The sequence below is a fragment of the Podarcis erhardii genome, assembly GCF_964252035.2.
Source record: "Podarcis erhardii genome assembly, chromosome: 2".
NCBI lineage: Eukaryota > Metazoa > Chordata > Lepidosauria > Squamata > Lacertidae > Podarcis > Podarcis erhardii.
In genome coordinates, this window is record NC_138498.1 from 63,185,626 (window position 1) to 63,212,220 (window position 26,595).

The following is a 26,595-nucleotide window of genomic DNA, read 5'->3' on the forward strand; positions in this document are numbered from 1 at the left end:
GAAACACCGCCACCCGACCCCACCCCCATCCATCCTCCCTCTCCCCACCCCCGCTTTCTTTTTTCTTTCTGTTTTCTTCTCCCAAATTTGGATTTTGGCATCTAGGGAATTCTTTATACAGTATACCCCTTTTTTCATTGCACCAACACTTTGGGGTCCAAACATATTCTTATCTAGTTTTATTTTCAACAACGACTGGATCATCTCACTCTGCATTCTGACTATTAAAAAAACCCCTTTATCTATTAGCACTACTAGAACCTTCTGAGGTGCATGAATTATACAGCATTACTCATATAGATTTGTTTTTATGAGATATTGTTCTGGTAAGCAACAAGGGCATTGAAACACATCTTTGTAAAACTTTGTATCAGACTCCCATCGATCTTTCTAAGTCTGTTTCTGTTAAATAGAGTATTAAACGCCTTAGATGCCACTTCCTACCTAGACATTTTCTGGCAGCTACATAAATTTTCTGCAGGAAAAACCCACACACATTGAAAACCTCACAACTCTGCCATTGTAATAATTTCTGCCTTCATTGTCCCTGCAGACAAGCAGCAGGCAAGTTTTGAGTTCTGCCACTAGCATGCTCAGAAACAAATCTCTTGAAGAGGCTAACAAATCTCTACAGCTTCCTAAGATGGTGCAAACTGCACCAGGCAAAGCAGCTTTGGTTTGATAGATATCTGTGAAGACTGAAGAGCCACTTATTTATAGGTGATTCTTCATGTTAGACCACTGCATGTCTCGTTCTTTTTCTGTCAAATGGCTGAGTTGAGTCCACTTTACAAATTGCCTTTTCATGCAGCTGCTGGCCTGTTCATGTTTGTGAACAATTGCTTCTCAGCTCTACTTTAAACTAGGCCTAGATCCTAACAAGTTTTCAGACACGGAAGGGCCAAACTTGAAATTGATGTAGGAGTTATGGGCTCAGGTTCTCCAGCTTTTAAAAATATTTAAAAGTAGCCACAGGGCCCCTCGTTCAGATTGTCACTGTCATGTTGTGGGGAAATTGTTTTGCTTTTTAACACCCCTGTGCCTGCATTAAATTTCCCTGATTTAAATCAACTCTGAGGGCAAAAATGTACTGTACATCTACCCATACAGTACTGCTATGTTCTCCCTTCCCAAACACAGCAGTTTCAATCCAAATATGAGCCCTCTGTAGCTGCTTGTCTTTCTTTGGAAAAATGAGACATCCAGTTCTTGAATCTCCCATGGCATGCCTAGTTTGGACCTAAGCCAATAGTTCAGTCCTCAGTGGCCAGAGAAATCAAAGAAAAAGCACTAGCAGGATAATTCTATGCAGGAGTAATCAGCAACATTTTTACATATTCAACACCAGAAGAAAAACCTGTCTAAACCCCTGCTCTTAACCCTGCTCCTTTGTGTTGCTCTGTGAGAAATCTAAAATGCACCCCCATGGCACAATTAGTTGCTAGAGAAGCATGGAATCTCTTTTCCAGTAGTCAGGTTTCATGCCACCCCAGTCACACCCATAAGGAGGGAGAATTTTGTGGGCCAAATGAATAGCCCCCTCTCTTGGGACTAGAAGATGCAGGCAGGAGGGTAAACCTCATTGTCTGCTCCACTCATATGAATAAAAAACTGATGCTCTTGCACAAGGACCACCATTTGTACTTTCACCTACAGATGCTGGACAATAATACCTCTCTGAGATCAAGGTGATAATACCAGCTTATTATGACATTTGAATTAGGTCTTATTCATAGGTTTTAAAGTGAAGGAACAGCTGTATTTAGCTCTTGGCCAACATTATTTATGGCATGCCCTTCAAATGGACAGGTACTCACACCACTCTCCATGCCACTACAAATGTTCTCCAAAAGGCAGTGTGGATAAATATTGTCCTGTAAGTGCAAGAAGCCACTGCACACAAATGGCTTCATTTCTGTTACTGTAAGTTGTTTTAATCCATTTTTAACATTGTGTTTTAATTGTTGTAGCCTGTCCTGGCACCTTAAAGTGAAGGGTAGGCAAGTAACAGCAGCAACAGCAACAGCAACAGTTAGCAACAGCAACACGGAGGCTACCCATTTTGATTTGGGTCCAAATCCAAATTTGCAAGGAACAAATAGGAAAACAAAAAACGGTTTCATTTTTAATGGACTTGCATTAAATTTCAAGGCTTAGTGGATAAAGCCTGCCAAATAGTTCCATTAGTTTTTGTACTAGGCACCTTTAAAAACAAAACCAGAATTGTCTACAATTATTTTACCTTTTGGCAGAAGTGTATGAAATTTGCTCTCTTGTTTGCCTTTTCTGAGAGGATGTACTCTGGCACTTTTTAATCTAGCCATAGTGGTTTTCCTGCAAGTGGTTTTCCATTTTAGGATGGTCAAAAAAGAAATCACTTAAGTTCCCCTCTTATTTTGTATGCAATCTGTATGCAAATAGCATACACCAGACAGCCCCCTCTTTGTAAGAAACCTGCCAAAATACAAAATGTTTTTTTGTGCTGGGTGCTTTTTGAGGATGGGAAGAACTAAAAGGGATTTGCTTCTCTCCCTCTGGTTTTGTGGGCAACTATTTTATTATGAAAATGGCATACTTTCCTAGGGACACCTCTACAACATAACCAGCAATATTTTAAATATCCAAATAACTGAAGTGCCCTAAATCCCACTTCGGTTTGGGGCATACTGAAGAGATACCACTTTAGCTCGGAGATGCCTGAAATCTGTCCGAAGTAGCCCGCTTTGGCATTCATCCAATGCACATCCCTAGTGACCCTCTTGCGGTGACCATCTCATATGCATTTGCATGAAGAAACATGCCAAGGTCTTCCTCCCTTGCTGCAGCATCAAGAACACGGCAAAGATCAAAGGAGGCCAGTCACTTACAGATTGTGACGGGAGAACATTGGGCAGGGTGTCCAAGGCCTCCACTGCCACTGGATCTTCTCTGGTGCTGGGATGCCATACACAGTGCAGGTGAGCACCTGTCGGCTTTTACGGGAATAGATGTTGGGTGAAGTTGCTTCTTTCTCATGGATTTGTGGAGGAACTGAAATAAGAAGAATGTTGATGTATCAGCCTTGTAAGTAATAACTGTTCTGGGATGGTTGCCTCTGCTGCTCTCTCTGCCAATAATCACCCACACTATCTCCGTCAATCTTCTCCCTCCCCTCCCAACCTCGTGTTGCTGCTGTGTAGTAGTAGTAATTATACTCCTTCCTCTCCCTTAGAATTGCTCTAGGTCCCAGCAGCACTGATGTCACTGCAGCTTACCTGGGCAGGGCTGGAGTGGGGCAGCAATGTCAGGGTGGGATCACCTGATTGGTTCAGCTGGTGCTCCTGTACAGCCTCAACCTCACCAGTGCCGTGTTCTGTCCAAAAGTGCCTCACCCAGTGGGGTGGAGCTGCAACACTAGCTTCCCAGCAGCAAGGTTGTTGCTGCTTACCAGGCGAGAGTGGGGAAGGGGTGGGGAGGTTCCATACAGGTGCAATGTAAGTGATGCTGGCATTGTGAGGGTGGATCTGCAGCTCCACCCCACCCCACAGGCCAATGCTGGTGCTGCCTTCTATTAAGCAGGATAGCACTATGGAGGCAGTGTACGTTGGTCTTTCCCTGCCCCTGTTGGAAGTCATTGTTTTGAGGAAGAGAATGACACATCATTGCTTGAGGGCAACTGTTACAGGAGAGCAAGCAAATGCTGAACTACCAGCAGGTAATGTACAATTACCTGGCACACCTCTCATTTAAGAAATTATCTACTAAATGCAATGGATAAAATAACCTGAGCTTAAGTTATGGGTGCATTTAGAGTACGGCTGGGTGGGCGTCAGGCTTGCGAGATCTACTTTGTTTTCTACTACAACTTCAAGGACCACCAACCGGAACCAGGTGCAAATTAGTGGATCAGGTACGTGGATGTAAGTTCAGAATTAAGGAACAAGGAGCCTCTGAGCACATGCTCAGTCTAGGAATGAATGAGCAGTTCCCATAACCAAGCTCACAAGTCCTTCACACAAAACACCCATTCATTGGGTGGAATTCAATACTGCACTATTATAGACTTCCAAGTGTGCAAGCAATTCAGCTTGCCGAATGACCCCCCTCTTCTCCCTCAGTGTGCTGTTCTTGGAGTTCTTCAGCCCCCTCTGAACCAAGTTCATGGTGGGTGGGAGGAGAGGTGGGGAAGTCCCACTGCACAGGCAAAAGTCCTTGTTCAGGGCTTCTGCTGACAGGGATTGTTAGGAGAATCCTGCTCCTGGTGTTCTTTTTCAACTAATTTGGTGCATGGGGGTGAGGGTGTGCAGAGTTTAAACTGTTGCTATTGTTAGACAGCTGGGAATCAGAAGCCCTTGCTGATCTACTGCAAATCATCCAAAGGTCTGCCATTAGATCCCAATCTACCTTCTGCCCAATCCTAATTTAAAACACCGGGAAGTTATTTTCTTCCTCTATAAACACTACAGTGATGTGACTGCCAGGCATGTTATGGATGCTGGACTAGCTCCAGGAAAACTCACTTATTGCAATTCTTTCTTGTGCATTGACATCATGGAGTCAGAAGACTGCAGATCCTTTGGTAGCCTGAATGAGACACCCCCCCCCCCAATTTTACTCCTCATACCCCTCCCACATTTCACTCTTCTGTCTGCTGCTATTGAGGGCCAAATACAGGGGTCAGCAACCTTTTTCAGCCATGGGCCAGTCCACTGTCCCTCAGACCATGTTGTGGGCCAGACTATATTTCGAAAAGAAAAAAAAAAAAATGAACGAATTCCTATGCCCCACAAATAACCCAGATAAATAAATAAAAGGACACATTCTACTCATGTAAAAACACGCTGATTCCCGGACCATCCACGGGCCAGATTGAGAAGGCAATTGGGCCGCATCCGGCTGCTAGGCCTTAGGTTGCCTACCCCTGGCCAAATACAATGTGACCCAGACTGGTGGTGCTGAATCCCTACAAAGCAGAGAAGGGAGGGGAGGGGGGATTTAATGTGCGGGCGGGGGGGGGGGGAGAAGTGAAATTGTTTCCCCCACCTCCAAATTACCTTTTAGCCTTTCCTTGGCAATAGTAACAAAGCCCCAATGAAAGAGAACTTTGTTTAGAATGCAGTGTCAGTGGGGGTGGGAACATGGAGGTGGGAGAAGATTTCAGTTTCTCCCACCTGTCTGCACTAAACCTTTTTATATAGGGATTTTGGTGGCAATCAAATCCTGAGACATGGATCTGCTGCCATTATGTGCAGTAGGAAACGGTATTTGAACAGAGGGTCCCCCCATTCCAAACCTGACACCCTTTCTTTGCCCTACTCATCATATTATATTTTATTTTTTTATTTAAAAAAACCCATTGACCCAATGGCATTCATTTTATAACTTTCTGATCTGAAAGGACAGAGAAGTCCCAGAGAGGGAAAGATAACACAAACCGATAAGGAGTCATTCTAGATGCAATGTCATCCTCATTGTTCAGCCTTGTGTGGGGAGAAGAAGGGTTCCAACCCTTTTGCCCTTGCCATGTTCCCAGACAGAGCCAGCTCCCCTCTTGCCAATGACAGCTCCCCTCCCATTGTGAATAGGATGCACATGGGGCCAATTTGGACTGGGGCCAGGGGTGAGGGGCAAAGGACTATGGCCTCCATCCTCTATAGCACGGACTTGTTAAAATAAACAACCACACAAGTCTAAATGACATCAGGTACAAACATCTGTCGAACTGTACAGGGTTTCAGGACATTCCTCTCCCATTAGTCCAACCTCCTTACCGTTGACCACCAGCTGGAGACTGATGCTCTTCTCCAGTCCAGCCGGCCCGTTCTTCAGAACCAACGTGTAGGAGCCAGAGTTCTGCTCTGCCACATCCTTGATCTGCAGGGAATATTGAGACTGCCTGTTGGAAATTAACCTTCCGTCCTTAAACCTGGGCAGAAGCAGAGAGAGAGAGAGAGAGGTGTGTGTGTGGATTAGCACGTTCCTCCCAAAAGGCAGTCACAGGGCTTCAGTCCATGGCAGGAGGCACTTCCTCAAAGGGAGGCCTCTCACGAATTCCTCCCCTTCCAGGAAAAGCTTGCTGCGTTTTCTGGCCAAAGGGAAAACACTGACAACCACCCAAGGCAAAATTCAGATGTATAAAATGCAGGGGAAATTAGGTTTGCAATGTAATGTCAAATTACGTAATTTGCATTTCTCAAAACAATACAAGATCACAAAACACAGCTTTTCCTCAAAATCCACACTTCTCCAAATTTTGCAATGCATTATCAAACCAAAGAATGATTCTAAAAAATGTATATGCAAGGGTAAATATGTGCATTTAAAAATACATACGTTAGTGAAGATAACATCCAAAAATGTTACGGAAAATCACTTGCAAAATTGTGTTTAATAGGTAAAATTGTAAAAATGTACATAGGAGAAGTGCATACTAAAATTCTGATAAATTTTCATGAGAATTTTTTTTTAATTGTAAACTGAAATGGAAGTATGGAGAACTGACTGTGAGATTGGAAAAAAGGGAGAGGAAAAAAAGGAGAGAAATTTAAAATGACAGGCGTGTCCTGCCCTTATGAAATGACACTTCACTGCCTTGTGGTATCTTGCAAAAGTGCCATTTATGGCAAGTCATTGCTACATAGCTGAGCAAGGGGCTGAAGTGAAGGGCTTATACTACTTATAATTTTACACACAGCACAAGCTGATATGACAGAATGAAGTGAGTTTGTGAGAGATGGAATCCACTGGCTGATCAGAATGAGATCAGGATATATGTGGCACCCCCAGGGAGCTCAGCTATTATCCCTCTGACTGGGACTGAGGTGCAAGTCTAGACCCAAACACTTGCCACCTCAGTACCAGATTCCACGACTTTCCCTTAGTCAGGAGGGCATCAGCTTTCTGAAAGTGTTAACAGGTGTTTACATAGCCACAGGGAATGTGAGACAGCACTTGTGTGTGGGTGGAGAACATTTGTGTGTTTGTGTGGCGTGCGTTTGCCAACAAAGCGAATGATGAGAAAGATTGTTTCTCCCTGTCTCTAACGTCTGCCAGAACTCTGGAGAAAAGACGAGGAAGAATTTTTATGTCTCCGGTGCAAAGAATGGCCTGCTTTGCTATACAATGTTAAAATGGTGGGTAATGAGTCAAGCTTAAGGATCACGGCAGTCAAGAAGAATCGCTCAGGTTTTGAAACAGACCTCCAAATCAGAACCCTCAAGCCGTGTGGGAGGGCAGTGTCACTCCTCTCACAAAATCGATTTCAGCAAGACAGGGGCCTTTCTCCTCCTCTTTTCCCCTTCTCTACAAAGGTCAACCCTGAAGCCTGCTAAGCCCATATGCTAAGAGGGGGAGTGCATTACCACTGGAACTCAGGCTGGGGGTAGGCAACCACTTTCACCGGCAGCTTTGCCATTTCATCTCCTGCTGTTGCTTCAATCACTGGACCCTTCCTCCACTCCACATTGATGAAGGGTTTCTCTGTGAAAACCAGACAGATAAGAGAGAAGAAGAAAGCAGGGTGAAAGCTGTGAGATGAGCATGCTGGAGCTACAGCAGAGATTAGATAGCATTAATCCATACACATAGTAGAAGTATGCACTGCTTGGAAATAAACATCATGTATGCACAGATGCCCATTATATACTGAATCTGTGTATCCATGCATTTGTGCAGACATGAGAACAGTTGTTCACACTGATTCACAGTTTGCTCTGTGAAGGTACAGGGACCTGTATTTCTTAAACGCTGACAATGCTACCATGCCTTATCCTGCAAATAACCTTGCATCGGATGGATATTTTAACTAACCCTTACCGCTACCTTTGCCAGAACTTTTCAGCTCAAGTAAAAGTTTTCATTGTATGGGTGGTGGTTAGTTTATAGTTACTACCTATAGAATGACACAGGCATAAGGAGGGCAAGTGGACAGTTTCAGCTGCTATAAAAATGGCAGTCCTTAGAGAGAAAGGGAACATCTGTTCTGACATCAGTGATAATATGGAGTTTGGTATCAGTACCAGCATGACTTAACTCAGAATCATGTCAGGTTACTCCTGGGAACATACAGTATCCTTTGCTGTTGTCTAGCAGGAGCATTTCTCTCCCTCTTTCTTACACACTTACACACACTTACACACACACACACACACACACACATACACACACACACGTTTTCATATGGCAGGGAACAGAGGACAAAAGGTCAGTCTTCACAGGAAGTTCCCCACTGCTTCCTTTATCATGTCTGATCTCCACTGTTTCACAAAGACACCAGCTGCCTTTAAACTGTTTGCCACCATGCTAACACACCAAAAGCACCTACAAGGTTTTCTTATCCTGAGTTAATGGTTTTTACCATGTACGATGACATCTATGCTCTCCTTCAAGTCTTGCTCCCCATTGCTAGCCTTGCATGTATATTTTCCCAGGTCTTGTAGGCTCACATTTTGGATGATCAAGATGCTGGAAAGTTCAGTGTGTGTCTGCTGGGAGCGCCTCTCAGGCAGTTCTGTGACTTTCCGGTTCATCTGCCAGAAGAAGGCAACAGAAGGAAAAGAATAAACATATAAGATATTAGGAAATATAAAGCTTGGAGTACGCCCTCCCCACCGCAGCAGGCTTCCCCAACCTGGTGCCCTCCTGGTACTTTGGACTACTCACACCAACCCCAGCCGGAAGACAAACAGTCAGGGATGTTGGAAGTTGTAGTCAAACAATACCCAGAGGGCACCAGGTTGGAGAAGGCTGATTTAAAAGGGGAATGACAGAGTAGTCAAAAACCTAATCCCAGCTGGTAAAGTAAACTTGTATCTGGGCTAAACCACATCAGCTAGCAAGGGAGCTCAGATGACTGGATGTTCCTTCATACAAGAGGATTCTTTGTGTATAGGAAAACCACCATTTCAAGGAGAGTTTTAGGCTAAAAAGTTTTTCCCTAACACTTTAGCTTGATGTGGAGGGATATTTTGTACATGCATAGAAGAACCTCCAGACATATAAGGTATTGCATAACTGTGTGGATGTGAAATGCGAACACCTCTGCAAACACATATGGTGACTGGGGACGGCCGCCGAGACCACATAACAATGGTCTTGAAAGACCTACATTGGCTCCCAGTACATTTCCAAGCATAATTAAATGTGTTGGTGTTGACCTTTAAAGCCCTAAACGGCCTTGACCCAGTATACCTGAAGGAGTGTCTCCACCCCCATCGTTCTGCCCGGACACTGAGGTCCAGCGCCGAGGGCCTTCTGGCAGTTCCCTCATTGCGAGAAGCAAAGCTACAGGGAACCAGGCAGAGGGCCTTCTCGGTAGTGGCGCCTGCCCTGTGGAACGCCCTCCCATCAGATGTCAAAGAGATAAACAATTACCTGACATTCAGAAGACATCTGAAGGCAGCCCTGTTCAGGGAGGTTTTTAATGTGTGACATTTTAATTTATTTTTGGTCTTTGTTGGAAGCTGCCCAGAGTGGCTGGTGAAACCCAGCCAGATGGGCGGGGTACAAACAAATAATAATAAGGAGTCAAGAAGAAAAAGGAGCGATGAAGACGAGCATAGGCAAGTCTACAGGGTGGGTCAATAGGGGAGCAAAGACTCTCACTGTGACTTGGAGGAGGCAAGTCTCCTTTTTCTATCACCCTAGCTTGCTTCCCCAAAGAAACTCCTGCACGGGAGCCTCCCTCTACATGACACCTTGGATGTCATTTAGCCTGCTCAGCAAAATGTCCCAGAAATGTTGGGGATGGAGCCTACGGCGACAGCAACCTTTGGGGCAGGGCTGGCATACACGTCTTTCTCTACACCCATTCTATTAAACATATGAGTAGGGCTGTTGTGATACAGAAAGCTGCCTTTTACCAAGTTAGAACCATTGCTTCCTCCAGCTCAGTACTGTCTACACTGACGGACAGCATCTCTTCAGGGTTTCAGGCAGGGGACAATTCACAGCTCTACCTAGAGATGCCACAGATCTTCTGCATGCACAGCAGATGCTGTGCCAGAGAGCTGCAGCCCATCCCAACAGTGATGGAGGTGTCAGGGATATTGTGAACGCAAACATGCCCCAAACTGGATTGAATTGGCATGTACTCAGGAAGGCACTGCTATTTCATTTTTTCTCTGCAGGGAGTAAATTTAGGGGGAAAGGAAGGCTGCAAGTAACAAGACAGAGAGTACAAGGAACATCAGATGTGACTATACCAGTATAATTAGGTTTGTCAACTATGCATGAATTGGAGTGTGTGTGTGTGTGTGTGTGTGTGTGTTCTGCTTCCACTCCATGGATCCAAAATTAAAAGTAGTGCACACAAACCACTCATAGAAGCAAAAACTGAATAGGATAATGTCAATTCCTACCTGTTTCGCAGGGTAATCCCACTGGAAATCAACTCCCGAATTAAACTCAGCCCATACTGTACAGTTGAGATATAGTTTTTCTCCCACTAGAAGCTCCATGGCCTTCCTTGGAAACAACTGGATGTCATAAAGTTCATTCCCTGGTGTAAAAGTAAGGCAACTACTTAAACAAATACAGTTTTTCCTTGGGGGGGGGGGACAGAACTCTTGCTACAAAATTGTAACAAATTTATAAAAAAATAAAATCAAACCACACAACACAGGCTCATTGGTCTAAGATGCCCCCCACCATATATTTGCTTAATTCTGTAGCCATTTGTCTGTGTTATCAAACTACTGTGGTTCTGGATGGTCAAACCTCCTGCCTTAAAAGTTTGTTGATTACTTCCTTATTCAAATGTCAATTGACATCCTACAGAATAATACAAGATATATGCAGGGAATAGGAATGAGGGTGTGCCATATCAAAAAGTGCATTTTGAACAAGGAATATGTGCCCATTTGAAGGGGTAACGATGACTGCCATTGTAGATAGAACAGACAGAATGTGAGGGTTTATTTGCACCCAGACATTGCTTATTTTGCTTCCTTATTTTTAAACTTTAATTTCATTTCACGTCATCCTACCTTATTCTGAAATGTTCTCTGATGCCACCGGCTGCCTGTTCCCAAGATTGTGAATGCATGTGTGTTTTGGATTTTAATATGTAAACGTGCATCTATCATAATTAGGGGCAGGGCGAGGTCATGTTGGAGTGGCAGCACCTCAGACAGCTCCGCAGTGACTACTTGTTCTGATGATGCCTGAAACCCATCCAAGTCTCCTACCTTTGGCTTGGTTGCCAGCTTCTGCCCTCACTGAGATGGATGGAGAAGTTTAAAGGGACAGTCCCTGTTCCTGGAGTGATACACTACTCGGCCAATGCCTATCCACATCTAGTGGTATCTTGGCCAGGCATGGAGACTAATAAGCCCCTAAGAGTAAGGACAGTTGTGCTGCTGTAGGGGCCTATGGCTCAGAGGGAACTGGAGGTGATTGTCTGGGTGATTAGGTCCAGAACCAGCACCTGGAGCCTGTGCCTGGAGCCTTCCTCACCTTCTAAATCAATCCTTCAATCATGGCTTGAAGCCATGGACATGACAATTGAAGCTGTTTGTTGATGATGTAGCAGGCAAACCAGAGGCATTTATAAAACAAAACAAGCCTTCTGGTCATAGCAGGTTTCATAATCACATTACAAAGGGACTGCAGCAAGAATGGCTGGAAGCCTCATGTGTGAAAAATGGTTGTCGTACTGCCTGAGCACTTTTAAGAGGTCGATTGTCACAGTGACTGACTCTGTTCCAAAATTCACCTGCAATGTGGACAAGGAAGAAACTTGATTTGCGGGGCTTCGTATCAATCAAAGTTTCGCACTCAACAAACAAGGAGTCCTTGATCAGGTGAGTGGGGACCAGCATTCCTTTTTTGTTGTCCCAAAGAATGTTCTTCCCGTCCGGATATATGGGAGAGGTTGTCTAGAAACAGATAAATTATTTTTAAGAGACGTGCAGGGTGATATCATTACTACTGCATCCTCCATTTCTTTGAAGAGCTATTCAAGACTAGTTCCAATATTTCACACCTGAAGGGGGTGGGGAAATCCCTCCAAACTTATAGAGAGCTTTCTGTTACAGTATGTGACCCTGTGGTTTATTTTGAGGGGGGTGGTGTCTACTGACACCCCCAACATAAATCCAAATGTACTTCCAATGAAGCTTTGGTCATGCGACTATTGCGATTCTAGGAGAGGAAGAGGCAAGAAAAATGGCTGAGAGGACAGCTTGCCCAAAGAGTGAAGGAGTGAACCAAAGAGTGAATTTACGACACTGGTGAGGTTACATTGTGCACAGGCTGCCATTTCCCTCAGGTAATGGAAATTGGTTCTGGCCTTCCAGGACTAATGTTTCTTTTTGCATTTCATAAGAAGTGTAAATACAGCAGCAAATGAAACAGTGTGCTGGTCCTTTCCATAGTTTCCCAGGACTCTTGTAGTATTTCAAGCATTGTTAAGAACCGGGAAACCCTTTAAAAGATTGCAGCTTATGCATTTTAGCAAAGGGCTGCTTCACATGCTATATTTGGGTGTGCACCAAATAGGTTGTAAAACTGTAAAATGTAAGCAAAGATGTATTTTCAAAAACATGCATCATACAGGAACAAACATCAGGGGTTATGATTGGATGCATCTCCCAGAAAAGTGTATACTTGATGGAACAATGCATGTGAAATGGTTCTCACAGCCTGCAGAAAGTGGAGTACGACCCCCAGAAAAGGAGAACTGCATAATAATAATAATAATAATTTATTATTTGTACCCCGCCCATCTGGCTGGGTTTCCCCAGCCACTCTGGGCGGCTTCCATAAAAACCAGAAATACACTAAATTGATGCTGGTGTGCCAGAAAATGAAGCCTTAGAGATAACTGAATATATATCTATGAAATGTTTTCCTCCCCTCCCTAGGAGTTCCACTTCCTTCTCCAGATTATAATATATTATAATGCTGGAGTATCTCTTCAGAGAAGATCATTAACACTGTAGAGTGGGATTATAATATATTATAATGCGGGAGTATCTCTTCAGAGAAGATCATTAACACTGTAGAGTGGGAATGGGTAATCTGTAATGTTGTTGGGACTGCAGTTCCCACCCTCCCCCTGACCATTTGCCATACTGGCTGGAGCTGATGAGAGTTGGAGGGCGGCTGTTTCAGAGCAATCTGAAGGGACTCTGAAATCAGCAGTGCAAGGGAATCCAAAATGGGGGAACCACAACTGTTACTGGGAAACATCCACAGGGGTTACATCCAGGGATTTCATCCAGATTTGCAAGGACAACACCTTTAGTGGGTTTCTTTCTTTTCACATACACACCCCCAGGTGTTTTCTCTGTTCCCCTTCACACTGAAATAAGGCAGATTCCTGAGTCATCCCGCAGGGAGATTTCTTACCGAGAGCAAAGTGATGTTAAGGTCTGGAATAGATACCAGGCATGGGACCCAGATATTCTCCTTCTTGTAGATAAGAAGAGCCTCTGGTTTATTGATAAATGGCCGCTCATAATCTGAGAATGAAAGAAGAGCCGCAGAATTGGAGAAAACAAGGAAAATATACCGTAGTTATTTTTTCCCCTTGCTGCTTTTTTTTTAAAAAAAATAAAGTTAGCTAAAATCTGCAGGACATTGTACTGAGTCAGGCACAAATATGAGATGGGAAATGTATGAACAGTCTTATTGTGCAAATCTATACATGCCTACTCAAAAATAAGTACCACTTATTTCAGTGGTAGTTACTCCCAGGCAAAAAGGTATAGAATTACAACCTTAGGTTACCAGTTCATTTAATCATCATCATGATCAACAACAACGAAAGGGCACCCAGAAAGCAAAGGGAATCATAGTAAACTTTAGGAAACTGCCTATGTTTCCATTAACTCAGGCAGCAGACCTGTGTGTAGCTATAATATGTTTAGCTGTTTTTGTTAATTTAAGTTGTCTGCTTAATTCTTATTTTGAATTCAGTGCTCTGTGGTAGTATGTTCTAGTAATCACTTCAGATGTGAGTTATAATGGACAGAGTGCTTGATTTGAAAGGGGGAGATCTGGATTTAAATCTCTGCTCAACCAAAGTGTCTATCGCAGAATAACCTATATAGGGTTTTTGAGAGGACAGAATAGGACAGCCCCATATATACCTTTATGAGCCCCTCAGAGAAAGGACAGGATGGAAATTAGTTAAGTATAAGTCTGAATATGGGTACTACTGCTAATCTCTTTAGCATGAATAATGCCTTTCCCCAATCTTTTTAGCTTCATAACTCAGCAATTTCCATGCCCTGACTTGCAGAACAATAACATGAGTCAGGAAAGTAGGCCAACTGCCTTTCATGTCTGTTTTGTCAATCCAATTTATCAGCAGCCAAGCTTAGAATGCTCCTGCTTATTGTCTTTCTTGACATTAAGAGAAAACTCTTTTCCCCACAGAAGCATTCAAGAAATTTTTATTGCTCCTTTCTTTTTCAGTATATTTGGAATTAATAGATTATCCTGCAGTGTAGAATTTTAGAAAAGGGAATAAGGAGGCCGGGGGAGCAAGCCATACGATAGCTCAATGGCAACTTGGATTTCATGTGGCCAGATTTCCTTACAGAATTCCTGTAGTTAAGGCTGATCTATACAAATCCATTGTTGTGGCCATGAGCTTAGCATAGTAGAAACAACAAAACCCCTATTCCCCAAATTCCATTTAAAAAACCACAAATTCGAATGCTAAAATGAAGACACAAAGAAAGCTTCAGAGAACCTTCTCCACATGCGTGGAGAGGCTGGCAATCTTCTTTAACCCACACAGTCATATCCAGTGTCAGTGTGGACTCCAGATTACAACTCTGGCTTTAAAAGGCAGAAGAAAAAATGGACGGTGTTTTTTTTAAAATGTCTGTCACTCACGGGCTACAGTGAAGCTCCCCACCTATGCATGACAACTGTGTGGGTGTCCATGCGGTGCTCTAGCATTGCCCCTAAAGGCAGAGAGAGTGCTGGACTCAGGCCTCAGACGCTTTTTAAGGTCCTAGCTGCTATCATCATTATATTCTCATAGAGATGAGCAGAATGAATGATATACTCCCATGCTACTAAAATACCCAGGAAGTACCTGTGAATGGTATTTGGGCTGCCTATTTATTGGCTAACACAAACAAAATAATGTAATGGAACAATTTGGAATGGAAGATCTCTCTTTTCTGCTGCATAGAACCATAAAGGGATTGTGTCAGTTTACTTGGTATCTTGATTTGTTTTCATCGTACCATATACAGTATTTTAAATCAGTGAATATTAGAAACTGTATGATTTTGGCATTTTAATTCGCTTGTACTGGGTCTGTGACATGATGCAAATTGCGGAAGCTATCCTAGGAGGTCAGTGACAATAAATGTACCATTCCCCATCCCTTTGACAACTCAGATATCAGACCATAGTTTATGTACTTATTACATTTATAACCTTCCACTAAGAAGCTCAGGCCAGCATACGCTGGTCTCCCTGCCCCGCTTCTTATCCTCACAACAACCCTGTGAGGGAGGTTAGGTTGAGAGATAGCAGCTGGCCCAAGACTCTATGTATAATGAATGAGGTTTTGAACTCAGGTCTTCCTGATCCTAGTCTGACATTCTAACCACGCTGCCTCCCGCTGTTCTTCAGAAGTTTGTAACATATACACAAATCTCCAACTTAGGCCCCCGGTATGCTAGCAAAGAGCAAGTTAGCTCTAAACTGAGAGAAGAAACCCATCTCACCATCCTACAATTGTAGCACGAGGTCATGATTGAGACATATTTTCATGGGCAGTGTTGTACATCACCTTCTTTGCTGCTAAGTGCTCCTGACTAGAGGTTTTGGATTTTATTCCATCTCTGTGTTTTTATATAAATATTCCTCCAGGATGTATTTGAAGAGCAGCCACAGATGTTCATAGCAAAGACCAAGGGCAGATTAGATTAAGAGAGAACTAACATTCATGAGGGGAAATTCCTGCCAAACTTCTAATGCCTCTGGCTATTGTTATTTTGAGTTTGTTATCGGAGAATGATTTATTTTAAAATACCAGCAACAGTTGCTCAGCTGGCAAACCACAGAGGCTCACTATTAATTGCCCATATTATATTTAGACTGGATTCTGAATATCCAAAGTCCATAATCTACACTAATATCCACATAACCCAAAAGCAATTGCAATTTCTCTTTGAACACTGACTCCCTGTTTTCTAAGTATTTGAAGGGCGGACAGTTACAGGGGGATGGGACACATGTAAGTTTGTGGGGGACATGCTTAGGAGAAAGAAATGATGTATGCATGCATTTATGCACGTGAGAAGAAGCAACGATGAACATTATTATGGAGGAGAAAGCTAAAGTGTGGCTTTGAGTTTGGGGGCTGAGGTGTGGGGCAAGGACTGGGGGCCAGTGCAGCATGAAGACTCTGTCCATCAGCTTATCACATCGTATAATTTCAAGGGCCAATGCTGGAATGGCATCAGGACCACTTCTGCATTCCTGGTTCCCATGATGCTCCATGTTTTAACATTCATACAGAGGGAGTCACCTGAGTACCAACACCATTGCCTTCCTCTGAGGTCAATGACGCTGGCAAGGAAAGTTGGTCTGGGCAGCATGGGAGCCTACCATGTGGTTGCGATTCCCAGCAAATTTTGGTCAGATATTCTGATCCCAAAGTATAGCAAAAATTAAGACCACCCATGAATGGATTGTTGTGCAAAAGAAAAATCAGATAAGTGTCAATAAGCTGTATTAATATACTGTTGTTTACTTTATAAAGAAAAGCAGCATTGAGGGTGGGGAATTTGGAGAAGAGACCAGGCAAGGCTTAGGGTTTTTTTCCCTTCTCACTCATTCCTTCTTTGTTCCAAATTGCCCATGCAGGCACTTTCTATCTCCTTCTCTTTGCAGTTCCAAATGCAAGTTTGCCAGGGGGAACAGGCAATTGGAAGTGTGCAGGGGGAAAGAAGTTAGGAGAGTGATTTGGAGTGGAGAAGTGACAGAGAATGCACAGGTTCCCCTTATAGCAAAGCTGGGCAAACTGCTGGCCCTCTGAATGTTGTTGGACCACAACTCCCAAAATCACTAGCCACACTGGCTGAGTCTGATGGGAGTTGGAGTCCAACAGGTTCCCCCACCCTGCCTAGTGACCTCACAGATGACGTCCATCTTCTTGTTGATAATTGTAACCACCACAACTATAGAACTAGAAGTGGCCTTTAATTTCTCATTACTGCTTGTACAGGCAGATTTTTGGCACCAAGATGTAATCGTAATACTGCATTGTCATTTTTTTCTGGTGCTTGCCAATCTATGTTGAAACAGATAGATATGACCGGCTCACCACAGCACTCTGCACAGCACATGCTTGCTCTTCACTTAGCCATCACATGCATGCATTAGATGAATGCATTTTTGTGCTTTAGAATTATTATATCTCATTTTGAAACTCATTCCCAAGTTTACTAGGTAGATGGCAGAACAATCCAAACATGCAATCCACTGCCCCAGAGTGGAAGATATGCCTCTTCATTTGGCGTGGGGGGGGGGGAGAGCAAACTCTAGTCCACCCACTGGTTCCCCACTGCACTCACTAAAAGCAGTGGGTGGTAGTCAGTGTAAACCCTTAGAAAGGGACATTCCTGTGTGGGGAAGGGGTAAGGGGTCTAATCTGGACCTCTCTGCTGAACCAGTCAAGAGCTAGCACAGCAAAACCCGTCTGGGTATTAGGATTGCTCCTTCAAGTTACATTACCTAACCACTTTTGATCATACAAACAGAGTTGGTGAATGGGGACAAAAGGTTAGGATTTGTTTTTTGGATAAGTGGAATGCTTTAGAAAGTGTCCTCAGAATCCTACAGCCTCTGTGTTTTAAAGAAATCTAGATAATTAATATGTCCTCACAGTCACAAAAATCACAAAGCACTAATGAGGTCTATATGAACAAGAGAGTCTAGAATTTTTACCCCTAGTGCACAATCTTTCCTAATTTTAATCTAAAATTATGCTTGACTGACAGGACATACTCAACGGATAATTTTAACACTTTTAAAAGCCGAAAATGTAGCACATCATGACTTCATTAACTGGCAAAAATCTAGGGAGTTTGGAAGATCCAGCTATATCACACACAAATTATGATTCAGGTGCCAGAGGCAAAACAGTATGTGATTGGGGAAAAGAGAATCTCTACCTCCTGCACCCTCTCTAACTCCAGCAGTACAGTTTTTCATCCTTCTCTGCTTCAGTTTTATTCAAAACAGCTCCTGCGTTTCACCCTTCCCTTCTAAACAATTGATTTAATTTCTCTCTTTAAAAAAACAACAACCAAAAAAGCCTAGACAAGGCCACTGCTGTGGTTCTAGGGTGCCATTGAACTAAAAATTCCTGCATTCCAGCCTGACAGAAACATTCACCCCAGGCACCAGTGTAATTGAATCTCCTAGTCAGAGCCTATAATCAGAAATCCCACACAGGAGGATGAATACTGATTTGTTCTCAGCAGAAGACTTGACACCCCTCTTCAACTCCCCTGGATTTAATCATTGTTATGCAGATGATAGAGGAAACCAGAATACAGAGAAGCATTTGCAGACGTGAAGGATGACCAGGTGCTAGAGATGGGCGGCGGGAGGAACCTTTGCCACCTTAGAACTGGTGGGAGTGGGGAAACATCAAATTTCTCTTACAGATTCCTCTAAATACTCTGGGGTTCCCCCTTCTTATTATTCAAGTATTTATTTCATTCCATTTATGAATCACTAAAACAACTCAAAGCGATTTCACCATAGAAACCTAAACAAAAAAAACTATTTCATGTATGTCCTCAGCATCTATCACCATGTGCTGTGCACCCCCACCATTCCTTATGCCCAGGGCACAGGCAACATCTGAGTAGTCTAGAGCAGTCTTCCCCAGCCCTCTCAATGCCTTCTACACAATAAACCAATAAACACGGTGTGTCTGCATAGGCAGCATGGAGTTTCAGTCATGATGTAGAATTCCTGCTCTTTCAGGTAAACATACACATACACAGTTTTCAGGTAAACATACACACAGTTTTTCTGCAAATAGGTTGGATAGCTGCAACTGCAGCCTCTCTTAACACTGCCCTTCTATCTGATGCACAAAGGTACAGGTGGTGCCCTTCCAGAACAACATATGCAACTATGTATATTTAATGTAATTCCAAGCCACCTAAATCCTTGGTTTCAATTGGTGGTTGGGGACCACGACTGGGCTGTGGCCTGATCCAATGTGGGCTGAAACAGCAGCAATACCGCCATGCAAATATATGGCAGAAGAAGAAAAAAAGGGAAAAAAAGAATTGGGTCTCCAAATGCATGTTTAGGTTAAAAGTGGGCTCCCTGGGTCTGAAACTACTGACCTAGATAACAGAGAAACCTTAACAGCATGATGTAGGAACTCAGTATCAACGCTGCAAATTGACTGCCATGCCATGATAGAGTAAGTCAGGATAGAGGCAGGCAGGCAAAATTGCACATGGGCACAGCAATCTTACATCATTTGAAACTGCGATAACCTTTCCCTTTCAGAGGACAGTGTAACCTCTGTCTCTTCACAATGATTTTAACTCCAAGTAGCTTTTCCTTAAGCAACCTGCTATGTAAAACAGTTTCAATTTTTTAAAAAAATATTATTTTTAAGGCTGTAATGCAGTTTGGCCAATACGTTCTTCCCTGGAGTTCAATCTGTTTTGGCTGTGCAGGTCTTTTACCCTCTTACCTCTCACAAATACATAGGTGCTGACTGCAGTGGTGCCCTCGATTTTGGCATTGATGTACTTGTAGTAACAGCGGTAGTAGCCCGTGTCGTTAGCCTGAGTCCCTGTCAGTGTCAAGACCTTGCAGTAGGGCTTTGTGTCAGTGCCCTCACAATCCTCTTCCTTGACTGTTTGGACACCGTCGAGACTCACCAACACCACTGAATCGCTCTCCTTCCCAATCTGGACGGTGTCCTCTTGGCCTCCAGGCCATGACCACTCCAGGGGGTGCTGCCCTCTTCACCAGAACAAAAGGAATAACGGAAGCAGAATTAGATGTGATACTATGGCCTTCTATAATAGGTATGGCATTCTAAAATTCCTTTACTACTCCATTTCTAATGTCCACATTGCAAATTAAGGGATTCAGCTGCATTCCTCCTCTAATACAGAATCATAGAATCCACAAGATAGATGTGGAGTGTGGCTAACATGTCGTATGTACGCTGCTTTCCAAATCAGTGGTAGGAGCACACTGGATGAAGAGTAAATAGGAGGGTGTACACAGCCTAAGTGTGACAACTTCTCACCTGTGAAGAAAGCTTGACCCTTTCTATCTAGCACACTAAGCATGTAGAAGTGAAAAATATTTAGTGTATTATTCTCAGCATTAATTATTATTTATTACTATAAAAACAGCATATATGGTTGTTGTTTTTTCCAAAAAGTGCCACAAATGTAATGCCACCATGGAGAGAATTGCAGAGCTGCAAGATGTCTCATTGCTTTGCAAGCTTCTCCACAGTCCAGCACTTCCAGGGTTAAGCCTGTCTCCCAACTTAGAGCTGGAGAAGGAGAGTGGGCCTGCCCTTGCAGCTGTACTGGACCCTGAAGGTGGGTGAGCATTCCCAAAGTATAGTGAGATGTCACAGGCAAGGCCCACTCATCATCTGAGAGGAAGAGGGAAAGTGGTGGTCACTACATTCGTCTGATTACGAAGGCTGACAGTCCTTGTGTCATCCAACTCACAGAAGTATCCCAGTTAAAGGCTCCCAGCTTCTAGAGATGCTGATAATTTGGAAAACTGACAATCCACAACAGCAAAATTCCTCCAGGCAATTTTGCAAGGCAGGCCCATCCTGTTATTTCATGCCACTAATTATATTTGGCTACTGCTTATCTTTGCTGGACTCTGTGTGTGTGTGTGTGTGTGTTCATATTCCCTCTTTTCTATTGTGGCAATTACAAGACTCCACTGTACAGTCAGATTATCAAACTGCAGATAGCAGAAGTTCACACTTCTGTCTGAATGCTGACTGATTAGGTACTTGCTTTATCCATGTTGTACAAAGTAAGGCCTGGTAGTACCAGCTTCTTATGCATCTCTTATTGGAGCTCAGCTGTCAGTTTCCATATGCTCTACTTCTCAGTTCTTGAATAAGAATTGCATGCATCTTTTATATCCTCTCTATAATGAAGCTGCCCAAGGCATGTTTATGTAGGAATTTGTTTTAAATCTTTTTGTTTAATCTAGGGATGCTTGTGAAGTTATCCTCATATGAATTTCTCCAGAGATTTTTCTCCAGGGTTCCAAATTACCTAATCATGTTGGCAGAGCTGCACTGATGGGTTAGTGATTAATTTTCTGGGGGTTTTTTCCTGGACTTTCAATAGCTGTGCATTGTTACAGTTTTCACTTCAACATAACCCCCTGCCCTGTTTATTAGTTGCCAATGTGCAGACACTGATGAAATCATACCACAAAAAGGAATCCTGATGTGACTACTTGAACACATCCAGATTCCTTTTTGCACTGTGGTTTTATCAATGCTCATGTGCCTATATATTCATAGTTGAAACCACAGAATGAAAAGTCTGATGCAAGTATACAATTGCATCAAGTCTCCTTTTCATGCTGTAGTCTAATCAATGCACATGTAAGTTTCTTCACATCAATAACTAGCACAGGACAGTTTGGAGATATACGGTACCCCAAATATCACAGAAAACTGAACATGCTCAAGTTATGAAACTAATTTGTATAAATTCTACAAGTAAAAGTATGAGGCATGTGGAGTGAAATCAAGGTCAGGATGATAACAAAATAGAATGGGGAATATTCAGTCATTCTGGATTCAATGTTTGGACAGGAACTAGCAGTTGGTGCACTGTGCATATTCTACTGCTACTTAGTAAACGAAAACCAGTATCATATTACATGTGCAAACAGGCAAAAACTTCAGAGGTTTGCAAAGAAAGTTGGGATGGTTAAGGTAAATTTAAATGCTGCTCACAAGCAGCAGCCAGAACATTCTTCTTTGAGTTACAACATGGACAAACAAATCTATCTCCAATTCTCCAGTGAAATCTGAGGAGAGTGTTTGCTTCATATTCATTTGAAATAATTATGTTTTATTTCAGAAATCTCCTACTGGCTCCTCTGAGCATCCTCCCAACCATGTTTTCCCCCACGGCCGAGATGTTGCATATTTCTGCATTTCAACTCCCCCGGCTCTCACTAATGTGAACCATGTCCATTCAGGATGGTCTATGCTCCAGAGGAGAGACTCTGAGGCACAGCTGGGCAAGATTAAAGATGTCTGAACAAGTAGGAATTTGATTCAAATTAAGCAGCTGTTGCAGGGAGAAGGTAGTGGAGATGATGGTACTAGGTAAGTAAGAATGATATGGTAAATCTCCTTCTTGGTGAAACCATTTTGCCCACAAGGCTATTTTCCCCATGTGCCCTACAGCTTGACATCATATACAACATTTAGATGTGGAGCAAGTAAAGAGATGCAGCTCCCTACTGAAAGCACTGTTTGCAGGCAGCACTGACCAACTGTGTCCACACACCCCTGAGCCATTGTCCTCGCTGTTTGCTTTCAAATCACCCAGACAGAACAAGCAGGGTTTGCAGGGATCTAGGTCTGTGGGGTTGAGGCACCAGAGACTGAACTTCTACATGCAATGCATGAGCTCTACCACTGAGCTATGGCTCTTCCACATCACTGAAAGTTAATGAAAAATGTGGGAGCCGAACTTTGGGGGAGGTAAGTGTTGGTGGGGAGGATAGCCATGCTACTGATGAAGAATATGGGCCCCATTCTTTTCCAGTGATCTGTTGACCAGCTTTAAGTTGCACTGAATATGTGGTCTGGAAGCAGGAGATAGGAATACTTCCTTCCTGCTGTTTTCATCCTAGCATGAGGCGGGTTTCTGGTCATATCCCCCTTGAGATTTAAAGATGAGCTGGCTCAAAACAGAGTTAAGTGCTATTTGGGAAGATTCCCTTGGATAACTTGAAGAACAGATCAGCCTCTTTGCTTTGGCAAGGGCAGCTTTGCACATAAGAGCTCAGACTGGAAATAAGACACTTTCCTGCTCCCTGTAAGCCTCTGCCAGATAAATAAAGATATAACCTTAGCATAGTTGCTGCTCTGTCCTTGGGAGGAGGCAATGAAGGAAGGGTTTTACCCAACAGGCTTAGGAAAAGGGCATATGTGCAAAAAGGTAAGTGGGTACATAGTAGGTTGGAGATGTGCACTCAACCATACTAAACTATGCTACATTTTTCAAGGTGCAGATCAGGGTTTCCTAGGGAAGAAAAGAACAGGCAACACAGGCTTTAGGTAGAAGGAATCTGTGGAAAGTGCAGCTACATGACCAAATTGCCTGTGCATGTTGGAATGGGCACTAATTTTTAGGTCCTGGCTGCATGGTTGCCTGCCACAGCAAAGACCTACAAACCTAATTCCTGTTCCTTCCAAGTAAACCGGTGGAAAGCATGCAGTACTAAGATGGGATTGCTCTTTGTCATGATTACACGCTTTTGAAAGCCCTTTTCATTTCCAAAGTGAATTGCTATGTGGGCTGTTCAAGACTCTTTCAGCATGCAGAGTGAGTTGCAATGTTCTTTGGCACTCAGCCATTGATAATATATGCCCTCAAACTTGCTTTTGTTGTTGCTTTTTTGAATTTTGGAGCTCAGGTGAAAATAATACTAATTCCGTGCATTTTCTTGAAAGCGTACTAAAATCCATTGGTCAAATATTACTATAAGCCCTCAAGTGTCTGTAATCAGTAAATGTGGAGGTTGTGATCATAATATAGAGTGTCCCCCCCTGATTTTATAATAGGCTATGATTGACAGTTCTTGGCTGCCCTGACCCAGTATTCCCCCATCACAAATAGAGAGCCACAATTCTGTCGCAAGTATTTATAACCAGTCAACTTAAGTTCAGCTTTTCCACCAGTCCAGAAACCAGAAAGAGGTTTCCCACTGAGTGTCTTTGAATGGTCTTTCAGAATCTTTGACACAACAGCTGGTAACTGTGAAAGGCACTGTTCTTTTAATCTTACCTGCAAGTAATATTCAGTGTGTCCTTAGCGTTGATCACGTATTCTTCTTCTGTGATGCTGAGTGTGGGTGGGGTCATAGAATAGCCACTCACTAGATCTAGTGAGAGAAAGAAACAAGTTCATAGTACAGAACAACAGTCACTCATTATTATCTACTCTAGTAGTTCTATCAATCAACCATCATGAGCTAACTACGTTTGATATTTCAGGCTTGTCTATTTTTTTAAATTCACTTTTGTATGTGTTTTTATATTGTTGTTTTATAGGTTTTAGGTTGCGTTTTTGTTTCAATGTTGTAATTATACATTGTTCTTTTTTAGGGCGTATCCACACTTACCTTTGGCCAAACTGCGGGAGGCAGTGGAAGACAGGAGTGCCTGGCGTGCTCTGGTCCATGGGGTCACGAAGAGTTGGACATGACTAAACGACTAAACAACACACTTACCTTTGGCCATGCTATTTACAGGCACAGGTCCACACTTAAAAGCTCAGTGTCTGCGTGTTTTGTTTTCGTTTTTTGCCCCAAACTAGAGAAGGGACGGCCTGGAAAAAACCTGGAAAACCAGGTTTCCCCCATGTTTTTTTCCAAACTGAAAAAAATGGCTTTGGGGGAAAAGGGAGGGGGGCTGGTCCCCTCCCCCCATTTTTTCTCCCCCCCCTCCCAGGCCTTCCCATCTCTACCCAAACCTACTCTTTAGTGCTCAACTGGAGCAAATGTCCATTTGGATTGCCATTTGCTCTGAGTGAGTTTTTAAGAGCAGGAGGGGGGAAACTGCAGAGCAAAAAAAAGGTGCTCAGACACAGAGCTTTAAAGTGCAGATTGTGTCTGGAAAGAGCAGCGGAAAGGTAAGTGTGGATAAGCCCTTAGGCTGCACAAAACTTAAAGAGGTGTTTTTTAAAAAGTGTTTTATAAATAGAAAATAAACATTGGAGGAAACACTTAGTAGTAGTATATCAAGATTTGCTTCACGAGTTTCAGCCTACTGGTTACAGGCATCCTGCAAAAGCAGGAAAGATCTGTCACCTTAAATTCACACATTCTCTTTTACAAAAGGAGAAAATATCTGTAAGCACTTGAACTTATGTTGATTCATATCCCAGTAACACTTTTGACTGCTACTTTAATGAATGAGTTAAGCAGTGCAATATCCCCTTACAGTATTAATAAATGATAAGAAATAAATTACACTTCGAACATTTATATACATGGTGCTTTATAAGGGAAACAGTATTTGTTTTTCAAAACACCATGGCCAGAGGAACTTAAAATATTTGCATTCCTTGGCTGCTGCATCTTATATGCTTACAACAACAGTGGGAGGCTGAGGGGGATGGCAATCAGGAAGAGAAAGGGCATGTTCCCCCAGGCTAAATTAGAATCTGGGAAAGCAGGTAAGAGGAATACCAGGGAATCAGAAGAGAGAAGGCATTTGGGGAGCAATTTCCCACAGGTGGCTGAGAAACGTGCAGGGCAGCACCCAGGTCATAAGAATGACCTGTCCAAAACCTAGTTTTGTGTAGACATCCTTGCTCCTTTTAATTGTTTTACACTTCCTTCCTGCCAAGAAGCCACACAGACTGTGGTCATTTGACTAGGTATATCTTTAGAAACTGGGCTGGCATCAGCAGTCTCGAGCTTCTATCTCTCCCGGACATACTTGTCTCCCAACCATGCTTTTCCTGTAGTAGCGGCCGGAGTAATAGGAGTAATAATGGGAGCGATAAGAGCCACAGCAGCAATACAGAATGGCAGGATGGGGGTGGATCCCTCACATCCCACTCTCAAGTTTCTTATTGTGGCTTCCCCCCTGCCCCACTTTCCTCACAAAATTTAGAATCATGATTTCTAAAGTGTGAAGAAACTTCCAGACAGAAGGGTGGCGGTGGAGGGAACACTCATCACCCTATTGCTATGGTCCGAAACTCTTGGGCTATACAGTGGTGCCCCGCAAGACGAATGCCTCGCAAGACGAAAAACTCGCTAGACGAAAGATTTTTCCGTTTTTTGAGGTGCTTCGCAAGACGAATTTCCCTATGGGCTTGCTTTGCAAGACGAAATGTCTTGCGAGTTCTTGTGAGTTTGTTTCCTTTTTCTTAAAGCCGCTAAGCTGTTAATAGGCGCTAAGCCGCTAATAGGCGCTAAGCCGCTAATAGCCGTGCTTCGCAAGACGAAAAAACCGCAAGACGAAGAGACTCGCGGAACGGATTAATTTCGTCTTGCGAGGCACCACTGTATTTTAGACAAATTTTGGGGCATGCTCAGATTCCTTCCATTTAGAAAACTTTACAGCAGTTGACAAGAACCCAGATGCAACAAGTGGAAGTTATAGCACCTCCACTGTTCATTTCCCACAGTAGGCATAGGAAGGTCCAGAGGGGCTAATGAATGAACAGAAAGCACATGATGCTCGGCAGATCTGAGTCAGATCAGTGCTCTGATAGGTCAACCATCGGCCTTGGCATACAAGTACCTGGACACTTGTCAGATACACGCTGGTAACATAGCTACTACAGAGGCCTAGTCTTAGGTAGTGAACATTTGACTACTTAGAAGTCAAAATAGTAGAGAAAGCTT

The 26,595-nt window shown here is 43.2% G+C and overlaps 1 protein-coding gene across 5 annotated transcripts in view; it reads right to left on the bottom strand.

Moving 5' to 3' along the window:
* The window catches only part of FLT4 (fms related receptor tyrosine kinase 4), an 88,329-nt gene that overhangs the window by 34,182 nt on the left and 27,552 nt on the right, over positions 1 to 26,595 (bottom strand). For 4 of the 5 annotated variants that reach the window (XM_081851364.1, XM_081851363.1, XM_081851362.1 and 1 more), the window contains exons 2-10: positions 24,021 to 24,117; positions 19,682 to 19,956; positions 13,330 to 13,442; positions 11,693 to 11,855; positions 10,338 to 10,477; positions 8,336 to 8,507; positions 7,341 to 7,458; positions 5,751 to 5,905; positions 2,868 to 3,030 (exon numbers count right to left, since the gene is read on the bottom strand). In XM_081851364.1, the coding sequence (XP_081707490.1) occupies positions 2,868 to 3,030; positions 5,751 to 5,905; positions 7,341 to 7,458; positions 8,336 to 8,507; positions 10,338 to 10,477; positions 11,693 to 11,855; positions 13,330 to 13,442; positions 19,682 to 19,956; positions 24,021 to 24,117 (1,396 nt within the window). The remainder of the gene's footprint in view (positions 1 to 2,867; positions 3,031 to 5,750; positions 5,906 to 7,340; positions 7,459 to 8,335; positions 8,508 to 10,337; positions 10,478 to 11,692; positions 11,856 to 13,329; positions 13,443 to 19,681; positions 19,957 to 24,020; positions 24,118 to 26,595) is intronic. The other variant, XM_081851366.1, reaches the window with a different exon arrangement.